Source organism: Trichogramma pretiosum, unplaced genomic scaffold (assembly GCF_000599845.2).
Source record: "Trichogramma pretiosum strain Unisexual culture from Peru unplaced genomic scaffold, Tpre_2.0 scaffold4, whole genome shotgun sequence".
Classification (NCBI taxonomy): domain Eukaryota; kingdom Metazoa; phylum Arthropoda; class Insecta; order Hymenoptera; family Trichogrammatidae; genus Trichogramma; species Trichogramma pretiosum.
The window spans coordinates 788,227-799,495 of record NW_019641688.1 but is presented as its reverse complement, the minus strand read 5'-3'; the positions used below and the strand labels follow the sequence as shown (position 1 = coordinate 799,495).

Genomic DNA, 11,269 nt, shown 5'->3' with positions numbered 1-11,269 from the left:
TTACAATTACTCATTTTATTTGAGCAATAACATTTTTTTACAAAAAATGAATAATGCGTCGACGCGAGTTCCATTTTTTCTACTTCTCTTTTTATTCATTAAAATCAACGTCAAAGAACAATTACACTAATCGATTTTCAAGATCGATTTAAGGCTAATGGATTCATGTCATTGGTCAGCGCGCAAATTACCGCTGCGCCGCGACTCGTGTCACTGTCAATGTCAATGTAACGCGATGAAAAATGTCGGTTCTAGCATTCTTGATCACTTTTTGCTACGCTTCGTTCGCGTCATGATGAATAAGAAAATGGAAAAATCTAACGTGACATCGAAGTTATACGAATTCGCCTCCAAGAGTTTTATCCTGCACCGTGCCACGCACATGTGATACAAAAAAATCGTTCAAGTTCACGTATGCAGCTCCTGTATAACGCGCGCGCCTTGCAAAGGTTGTATGACGTGACAGCCTCTCCCTCGCTCTCATCGTGGGTCAAGTTCAAGGCCGACTCGGGGGCACCTCGCCGGAGTATATAGTTTATATTTTTTTTCCTGCGAAAGGGAATGCGCATGGAAGAAAATGAACGTTATTGAATTTCAGAAAGCTTTTAGAGTAGCTAAAAGCCCATATGGAAATTGCGTTGCTCAGCTGCTGCTGCGTAGCGGAATTAAAATTAATGTATAAAAATGTAATAGCAATTGGCAAGCCACGTGCCTCTCTGTACCTTAAAGTACAATCAATTTTCACGTGAAAGCAAAAACAACAGCCACAGCGGAAAACAAGAGCGAAACTCGTGGCGAGCCTTGAGCACACACACGCCGTACTTATTATACGTTCCATCTCTCGCATCCGCGTGTATCTTTGTTTATCGGATGCTATACACGTATATATAAAAGTGGTAGATATATCGTACGAAACGCCAACGCGGAATCAACCTCGCTTCGCGGCGTGTGAAGTGCAGTGCACACTTGCACACACACGCTCGCACACAGACGCAGACAGAAAACACTGGATAAGTTGCCCGTGACCGTGTCGAGCCTTGGCCATGGCCCTGACGCTCTCTATTGGCGCGTCCGCGCCGAGGGACGCTCGAGACCGAGTCACGGGCACTTCGGCCAGTGGCAAGGATAAAATATCGTATAGATATATCACACACGCTCGGAGTGCGATATAGCATACGATCGGCACAGCAACAGCTCGTTATTCTGTATATAGCACGCCGCGTCTTTGACTTTATACACGAATACGATCGCGTGCGTAATTTCATTTGCTTCGCTCTTCTTCTCTTGAGCACGTCGAATGACCTGTAAAGCTCCTTCTTTCTTACTCGTAGAGCTTTTTCGAATGTGCTCTGTGTCTCTCATTGAATTGCGAGAAAAAAATATCTATTATTCAAACGATAAAAGCTTGAAATCGAAAAATTGCGTAACACGTGTTCGAATTTTCCCATAATAACGCTCCGAAATCCTTCTAAAAAGTTGTGCTTGATAATCTAATAATACGCGTGAATCAGGTCAAATGCAGTTTAGAAAGTACATATTAGTACCAACCGATCATCTTCTGAGTCAGCTAGTCTAAAAGTCGATTGCATTACCACCTACGTGCAGCGTTGAACTTGCCAACAAAATTAAATGACTTTCGGAAATTCTTATTGGCCGATTTGTTGGCGTCGACTGTATGCATAAAGACGGACACGCGACTCTTCCGTGCCGATACGGCACTTTTTGGCTTAATTATACGCGCTCGTAAACGCCACTTCCTTGTTTCATGAGACATGCGTTGCAACGAATAATTTTCAAAGTTTTTTAACTACTACTTATGAAGTGACATAGGTATGATCTTTATAGCTTGGTAATCACAGTAACGAATGATTTTCATTTTTTTTTTTTTTTAGATTCTTCTGTTTAAATGAAAAAGTATAGAAATAACTGTAATTATTGACAGCAAATTATTCGCAATTGGAGAAGTTTTATTTTACTTAATACAATACGTACATATAAAGAATAGAAAAATTAAAATCAAGCTGTTTTTACACTGCTCTTCTGTACAATTTTTTTGAATGCAACATCATGATCATATTTTTAAAGGCGTGAATGAAGCTTGACAATTTACTTATTTCTATAATAACTTTCCCACTATGAGCTTCTAGATTCAAAACTTTTCTTTCGTCATTTTTACGTCGGCTGTGAAATTAAAACCGAAAATTTAACAAAAAATGTATATTTGAAGTAATAGATTTTTAAAAATTTGTCAAAAAACAAATACAAGTTGACATTTCAAAAAAGAAATTCCAAAACTAGTACAAGTAGTGTTGAAGATTGATAGAAGCAAATATTTGCGTTCAACAATCAAAATTGACCAAAACTGATTACGACCACGGCAATTATTAAGAATTCCTAATTCCAAGGGCTTGCTCCAGTTCGGCTCGTTTCTGTTGCACTTTGGTGTAAAAGTAACGGCACACAGCCTCTTGTGCCCATGGTTGGTAATAAAACTCGGCTCTGCGTTCCTCTTCAGGATTACCAACAACGTCAGTCATTGTCTTCAGATCTCTAGTCTGAGATATGATCCATTTGTTAATAAACTGTTGAGGATCTTTAGCAAAGCTGAGGAAAAATTCCCGATTAGTTTTCAATTGATTGATCGTTTCTACGGTTTCATGAATTTTATTATCAAGAGTCTGGATTTCTTGTTGACTTGCTGTAGAAAGTAGGAAATTGTTCATTTGCGTTTTTAACGTATCGTCCACCTCCACATCAATATCATAACAAGCAGTTTGTTTTGTTTCAGTGCCTAAAATAATTTTTACAGATAATTTAAGTTTACTAAATTGAAATAATGATTAGTAAATTATTTTTTTCTTCTAAGAATTACCTTCAACACTTATAACGTGATTAATGACTATCGGATCTGGAGGGTGTAAGAGCGGATTTAATCGTTGAGGGATTTCAGCAAACTTCATTCTTTGAGTACCAAAGATTTGTTCCAAGTACTTGTCACAGTTAATAAATTCACGTTCGTGACCATCTTGAAGCTTGTGAGTTTTAATGTACTGCCATAGGGCTGATATAATAACTGGCCTGGTTTGAGTATGAACACCTAGCAATCGCGCTAATCTTGGATCAAGTTTGAACTGCAAAAATTGTTTTTATAAATATTTTAACACTCAATGCTCACTTTTTAAATGTATATTTTATTTTATTGCTAATATTTAAATTACCTGCAGTGGCTGATAATCCAGAAGTAAAAGTATTGTGCAACGAACATTTTTATCTCCCGGTCTTTTTACTTGAAAGCCATCTGTTTCTTGAGTAGTAAGAGTACGATGCCATTCTACTAAATGATTGTCTGGTCCGTACAAGTCTTTATCCAACTCAATGACTAAACTCTTAAAAAATGATGAAAACTTCCTCTTAACCTGTATGATTGCAAAATTTTAGAAATTGATCAAGTTGTTGTTATCAGTAGTAAATTTTTTTATATTTACTTTGTTAGGATCATTTTTGTTGTCGTCCAAAAGTCTACCCTCAACTCTCAATTCCCAAGAAGCTACAGAGCCCTCTTCAGTTTCCGTAGCTTCTTTAGCAGGATAAAAAGTATTTGAAATAAATATTCTAAGTTTGCGCTTTTGCTTCATAGGACGCTTTAGAGCCTCTTGAATATCAAGGCGCTTGCGCATAATTGTTGCATCTAGTTTTCGCTCAAAAGAAAGTAAGTCCATATAAGCTTGAGATTCTGGCACCAAATCACGTACTTTCTGAGGTAGAATTTTATCAGCCAGTTTCTTCTTTTTCTTGGATGAAGAGTGAGAAAAATCTCTGTTCACAAAAGGCCTAGATGAAATTTTTGACAACAACAATGTTAAATAAAAAAGAAAAAATAATAAAAATTTGAGTTTTTATGGTGTGGATGAATATGAGTCATTGTGAAAATAAGAAAATAATGAAAAAATGTTTACAAATGATAGTTGTGTATATATGCAAAAGCAAAGTACGTACGGTTTTTGTTGAGACATAGGCATTCTGTTATCTGCAGCTCGTTTGCCAGGAGGAGCATTTGTCATTGGTCCTGTTCGCATACTAGGATAAGGTTGATTAGGTCTCATCATGTTAGTTGGTGGACCACCTGGGGTCATCTGTGGAGGTGGTGTAAATCCTGTTCGCTGTTGCATCTACAAGTGATTACATTATAAATGAGAAGAATGAAAATAATAAATTGCATATTGCAATACATAAGAAAAATTTTATAAGTATTTTGCAATACAATTATTTATTATACTTACCGGAAAATTAGGACTATAGTTTTGTCTCATATTTGGTGGTACCGATGGAGTGGTATATCTTTGTGGCGGTGGACCATTGCTGGCTGCATTAGGCACAGGAAATCTTTGTGCCATCTTTAGAGAGTTTTCCAAAATTATTAGAGTATTCACTTAAACATTTAATATCACTGTAAGAAATCAGCAGTTGATCAATCTAACAAACACAGCAATACGTTTAAGTACGCCAATACGTATGCCTTGCGACACCTGAAGGTTATGCTCCGAAAAATAAAACTCATCAATTTACCTCGGACAACTAGACAGACGGTTTGCGAGTAATTGGAAAAGATGCAAGTACCCACGTACTCACAGCGAGCCAAGACGCCGCTTGACTTAACGCTACAATGATGGAACAATTGTTTACTTCTGGCGTCTAAGTAAAATAATGTCGTAGAGAGATTGTCACTGTGTACCGCTTGCTATTTGCGGCGTCGTCCTCAACGGCAACAATGGCGCTACGGTCAATTCTCTTTGGACTTTATTGACTTGATTATGACAGAGTTTGGAGTCTAAAAGACAAGCGCGACTAAATGCTCCATAAAATCAATATGTAATTGCTCTAGATATTTTAAAAGCTCGTATTTTTGTCCGTGTATTTGTCAAATTAAACTGCAGTATTCTTTTAATGGATCATAATGTTCAGAATAGGGAATAATAAAATGTAAAAGAACCTTAAAAGAAACTGAACAAGAGGATAAGTTTATAAATAATTCAACCACTTTTTTCAAAACATTAAGAAGGCTGTCTACGGTTAAATTATCATAAAATTATGATAAAATAAATATTTTGTTAAGGGAAAAGTAGGAATTCGTAAATGCATATCAAATGAATGCCTAGAGTAAATAGGACGTGTCGAAAGCAGGATAACGGAGTTTCGCTCATAATTTTACTTTCTCGTAATTTATCCCCGATGCACTACCTGTAATGAGTTCTTGAATTTTACATAGGCCGGCTGCAGTTATGCCAACCGAATGCACTCCGAAAGTATACGACCAACAAATGATGCACGGTGTGCAATGCACACCGCGGCACAAGGCATACAACAATGTGATGTCCTCTCGTCGAATGCAGCATTTTAAATTGCGCGTATAAAGAAGTGTGCACGTCCACACAAACTTATACACAATGCGTACGGGGAAATAAAAGTATACGGATGTGTGCACATCTTATAAAATGCCTTTTATTCATGGAATGCAATCTTGTGGGCACTGGGCAGGAGCCAGCGAAATGGCCGCGAGGCCCGCGAAGACGCCGCGCGGCTTTTTACCCTTCCACTTCTTGCGAGGAGTGCCAATTGAAAATTTTTTCATTGAGTAGAGGACGAAATTTTAAAAACAATTGATGTTTGAGAAAATTGTAGAAAAATAATTAATTTGCTTCATTTCATTTTACTTTTTTTATTGTATTTTTTTCTAACATTGTTGAATAATTTTTACAAACAAGTAAATTACATAAATGTATACATTAGATTTATACAGATTTGATTAATTTTTCTTTTCATATCATCAGGCATGACAATGATCTTCATCTATTTCTCCTATTTCTTTGTGAAAGGCCCATAGAGAAAGCAGATTAAGATAATTATTTAATGATGAGATTTATTCTTATATATTGTAAACTAATTGCTTACATACTAAACAAAAAAAATAGTGTTTGTTTTTTTCAATTTTTATGTTATTTTCACAAATCTAATCAATTCATGATTTATTTCATATTCACTCATACACTTAAGCTATTTAACTTTACAATAATTACAGCGTTACATTTTATTTACGTTTTCATCAGTCACTACTCAAAGTTTCCTTAAATTTAAAAAATCACAGTCCATGATTTTACACTTGAAAAAAAAATCTGTATAGTTTTTTGTAAGTGTTGAAACTGTATTGTACTACTTAAAGTATTCAAAATCAGGAAAAGACTTCTTTGGAACTTTAACTACAAGATCAGAATTAATTCTCTTTTTAGTTCAAAATGTATAAATTCATTCAAGAATTTATCTTTTGCAAATCTGTAAATAACTTGCATGATAAATGAATCAAATTCATTTTTTTTAAGTAAATTAAACAATACAAATTTGAGAATAATTATGATACATTACTTGTAAAGTATAAAGTTAATTCATAAAAGCACAATTATAAGAAATGCATATAAGTGTTGTCAATTCATAAAATATCAAATTTCATACTAAGTTCATCCATTCTATTCATTAATATCTATATCTATGAATTTAAGAAAAAGAAAGAAAAAAAAGTGTGACTAGTTAACATTCACATTTCAAAAGTGTGAATATTCACAATTTTTGAATAATAAAATAAATTATAGAAAATTTTTTCACTTTTCAGTTGAAAACTTTTGATAGTAACATGTGTAAAATCTACATGTAAATGTATCCAATTATTCACAAAACAATGAATTAATTGATATGCAACCGCTTGATACCAATATAATTAAGTTTATATTTAGTTCTTAATTTTTTCAAACTAACTATTTGTTTTAATAAAGTTTCAACAAGCAGATAGTTTAAAAAAATATTTGTGTTTAAAGATCATTTTAAACTGGACTTGAAACAGTTTTAAACAAAATCATATATAACAATTGAATAACACAGGCTTTAAATGATTTACAAGTTAATGTGCATGCAAGTTAATCACAGTAAAATATGTCTTCTGCCCTTAATTCGATTAACTAAATTACAAATCTTCAAAGCTGGTCCAAGTTTTAATCCCATATATTTCATCATCATATCTGAATTCAAAAGAAGCAAGGCTTTGCCATCAATTTCATGCTTTCTGAACAAATCTGCATGATGTTCTAAAGCTGGATCAGTTATAGCTATAAATTGAATAACATCTTCAATGGTCCATTCACCTGGTTCAATTGTTTGAATTCTTTGAAGTGGATTTTCATTTTGAGTAGTAGAAGTAGCTGCTTCCAATTCAGGAACAGATTTTTTAACTTGTTTTGGTGGTGATGGTGCTTGATTTGTTGTTACATGATTAGATGTTGGTATAGGATTTGGTGTTACAAGATTAACTGATGTCTCTGAATCCCTCTTTTGCACATGAGATGGCTGAGGCATTGCAAGATTTTCTTTTGAATCTGACCATTTTCTTTTCATTGTACCATTAGTCAATTCTTCTTTCTTGGCAGAATCTTGTAGTTTATTCTGACACTTGATGCAGCCTTCATTTCTTTTAGTAAACATATTTTCACAAACACGCATATCTTCTAATTGTTGTTTCATATACACATATACATCATCTTCTTCCATAAACACAGGTAATACAACAGTAGTTGATTTATTATCAATTGTCAAAGTAATACTTTCGCCTTCTCCACGTCTGAATAAGCTTAATATTTGACGAGGACTAATCGCTGCTGTCAAAAATCCTTGAAGTATATTTTTAATGACTGATGTGGCTTGATCAGTGAATTGATCTAAAAAAGCCTTCATTTTATGTGGAAAAAAGTAGGGCCCAAAAGAACAGCTATGATTAGAATAAAATGTAACTTTTTCAGTAGATATCGTTTTAGTACTAGTTGTGCTTGTATCGGGCTCAGTGGCTATTTGAGATGGTACATTAGAACTTGCAGAGCTTACTAATGCTGACACTGGTTCTTGTCCAGTTCCAGTAGCAGATGTACCTGGAGGCGTCGATTGAATATTACTTGTTCGATTTTTAAATCTATTTGGTCCAGGTGGTTTTTGTCTTGGAGGCTGTAATGGGTGTCCACTTTTTTGACACCAGCCAGGTGGAAATATATCTCTGGAATCATATCTGCACCAGTAATCAAATGCTCCTCTCCATCCATCGAAAGATACATGAATTGATTGGTCTTTAACTGCTCCAACAGTTGCTGTACAAATTAATTGAGGATTCTTTTTATCAATTGCCTCTAACTTTTGACCAACTTTAAACATATTTTTTCTTGGAGTTGGTGGTTCTGGTTTAAACACATTAGCTGGAGCCATTTCTGCTCCATTCAAAGTTTTTAGAAGAAACATAGGCCAACTAGAAGCATTCATTCTAAAACCAAGTGGAGGTTGTAACATTCCACCGCCTTTTTCACAAGTACCAATTGGATGAATTTCATTGCTATCAACTAAACGCCAAAAATCATTTTTGTTGTCAGAACCATCCAATCTCAACTTGAGTCTAGGTCCATGCGTTCCTACTACAGTGGCAATACAAGTTGAAGTAACATTACGAGGATCTAATGCCTCCACTTTCATATTTATTTGAAATTCATTAGTCGGTGGATCTGCATGCTGTTTGAAGCATTCAGGAGGGGCTGCTTCACTGTTTGTTTCTTTCAAATAGGATTCCCAGTCGAATGGTATAGGTTGTTGAATAGCACCAGTGGTACTTGGCGATGATAATTGATTAGGAGAATTGGCAGATGGACTAACCAAATGATTGTTGGATAACGCTGGAACTGTCGTTGGAGTTGAGGTATTGTTTGATACTGTTGTTGTGCTGTTGTTGCTCTTCTGATTGGGCATCGATGATGAGGAAGCCAATTGTACTTGTTCATCTGAGTTTTTCTTACTATCACCAGCAGGAGTTGCCACAGCAGCTGCAGCAGCCGCAGCCGAGGCTGCTGCTTTGGCCAAAGCTTTCTTTTGATGTTTGTTAAGACACATTGTCGAACAAAATAGTTTGGCTGGTTCGTTTTTCAGCTCCAATTTAACAGGAGTACCACGAATAACATTGTCACATTGCACGCAAGCCCCGTGCACGTAAGCCTTGCGAAACTCAGCTAGACAAGTTGGACAGCAGAACTCTTTTTTGCCATGCTGAGTAGGTAGGACGTACTTGAGAATGAGCTTGTTCTCGCCGCACCAGGTACAAACCGTGCGCAGCTTTGGAGGTCTCCCTCGACCTCTTGGCTCACCTTGAGGCCCTGGATTCGGCATATTTGTCGGCTCTGGGCTTTTTAACAGCTATTAAACTTTTCACTATGCACCTATATTAGGCGTGCTCGAGATATTTCATAGTAGCGAATATCGCGCGCGCATCCACGTTTTTTTTATTCACGAGTAATCGCACACTCCACAGTCACCAGCACTCGATAAGTGAGTTATGCACTGCTCATGGCTACACGAATTGATTATACGCTTTTGAGCGTGTAATGTATAATTGAAACACTCGTTGCAATGGCAGGGGTTTAGTCTTTGCACTTGCTCAGCTGCTCACACGCAGTACATTAAAGTCACATATATAATACAAGTCTGTATTGTAACAGCCAGGCATGCATTAGCGCATCAGCACGATGAATATGGGTAGTTCGGAGTTTCTGACTGTCTATATATCACGAGTGTCGCGACGCAGCCTACATGTATTTACCGAAGTGAGTGAGAGAGAGACAGATAGAGAGAGACCGATGCGCATCGAGTCTCTTTTTTATTAAACTTTGATCACTGAAAAACTGTCTCAGTGCTTAGTTCGACTCTATTTCGTCGCACTGGCTCCTACCATCGTTCGCTCATTGAGCGATGATTTATTGCAGGCTTAATAGTTCAGCGTGTTTCACACATCGGCGAATTATTAACCCACGCACACGCACGTCGCAGACGTATATGAACGTGTATGTGTAGCTTCGCGCACTGAAGAACCGGAGTCGCAGCGCAGACGTCGACGCACGCACGCACGCAGCGTTCTAAATATATCTATATGTATACTTTGAGGCCTAATATACAACGTTGCATGCAGTATAACACGCTTTTACTGTGTAGCCTATCGCCAATATGGTTATATTATCGTGAGAGTGTGAGTATGCGAGCGACACGGTTTTATATATAATATATCGGGCGCTGCTGCTGCTGCTGCTGCTGCTGCTGCTGCTGAAGCGCTCCGGAGAAGCAACGCGGCGGCGGGCAGTTTTGAAGGGGGACTCCAATCACGCCATTTTAAATTTTTCCTGCTGTTGCTGCTGCTCGCGCGTTGTTATTATATAGGTACCCTTATAATGTCGCGCAGTTGCGAGTTTTTGCAGTGGAATATATATAAGACAGTCGGTGGCCTGCAACTGGCAAACTGAATTCAGAACTCTTTTTGCCTTCGGCCTTATAATAATAATTTCTGCATGCTGCACAGTGTGCGCGACGCGCGCGCAGCATAAATGTCTCGTGTATATAATACGAGTGCAGGAGCACATCCCCAAGCTGCTCTAAATATGTAGGACAAGCTGTGGCGATGTTATCTCTAATATAGCTTCGCGTTCACGGCTGTTAACATTATTCATATTTGAATTTCGCGACTCTGATATGCCTAGGCACGCGCGGGACGATTTTGGGCGAGGTTGTTTACCTCTCTATTACAAGGCTCGACTCCTTTTTTCCCAATGTTTACATTATGATGATACAGCATATCGTAAAAGATGAGTCGCGGATTCTCTTTTCGAATGCGACCCGTGAGATTTTATTGATTTTCAAGAATTTACAATGCGATGCCTGCCACTAAGTGAAAAGATGGCGCCATTAAGATAAGACAATGCGCACGTATGCTATTTTTATGTCCAAATCACATCACACATGTATTATATACTCACACAAATGGGCTTGTCTACTACTCGCCGACACCGTTGCGTGTATTACCACGAAATGCAAAAAAAAAGTATGGCAGTTGGCGGTACGGACGATTATTGGTTTTGAATAAAAAAAAACCAGTGAATTCGAATGTTCTCCCCTCTCGAATGAATAATTCATTTCCAATGTAAATTTGAATACAACGGTCTTGAAGCGACTTGAATTTAAAAATAAAAGTAATTCTAATTCGATGATTCGACCGATGCATCATTAAATGGTTAAAAATGCTATTGTTAAAAAATGTTGTAAAAGGGTTTTAAATGAAGATTAGAAAATTAAAAAAAAACAAGACAAAATTTACATTGAAACAAAGGGCATGATATTTTTGACCAAGTATTTAAAAAAAATGTTTTCTACTGGA

At 36.8% G+C, this 11,269-nt stretch overlaps 2 protein-coding genes across 4 annotated transcripts; both read right to left on the bottom strand.

Annotated features, from left to right (window-relative positions):
• Positions 1-1,946: 1,946 nt before the first annotated feature.
• LOC106656078 (brahma-associated protein of 60 kDa) lies at positions 1,947-4,752 on the bottom strand. Of its 3 annotated transcripts, none has more exons than XM_014376728.2 (7): positions 4,567-4,752; positions 4,281-4,473; positions 3,997-4,169; positions 3,486-3,831; positions 3,219-3,416; positions 2,873-3,131; positions 2,385-2,791 (listed from the first exon to the last, which is right to left on the bottom strand). In XM_014376728.2, exons 2-7 carry the CDS (start codon positions 4,392-4,394, stop codon positions 2,385-2,387), a joined length of 1,497 nt encoding a protein of 498 aa, XP_014232214.1. In that variant the 5' UTR covers positions 4,395-4,473; positions 4,567-4,752. The 3 variants fall into 3 exon arrangements, with proteins under 3 accessions (XP_014232213.1, XP_014232214.1, XP_014232212.1); XM_014376726.2 differs by having other exon boundaries at positions 4,281-4,447; XM_014376727.1 differs by lacking the exon at positions 4,567-4,752 and having other exon boundaries at positions 1,947-2,791; positions 4,281-4,560.
• A 997-nt stretch (positions 4,753-5,749) lies between these two features.
• LOC106656313 (polycomb protein Scm) lies at positions 5,750-10,129 on the bottom strand. The gene has a single exon (XM_014377221.2). The coding sequence runs from the start codon at positions 9,235-9,237 to the stop codon at positions 6,967-6,969; it is 2,271 nt and encodes a 756-aa protein (XP_014232707.1). The 5' UTR covers positions 9,238-10,129; the 3' UTR covers positions 5,750-6,966.
• Positions 10,130-11,269: the final 1,140 nt, after the last annotated feature.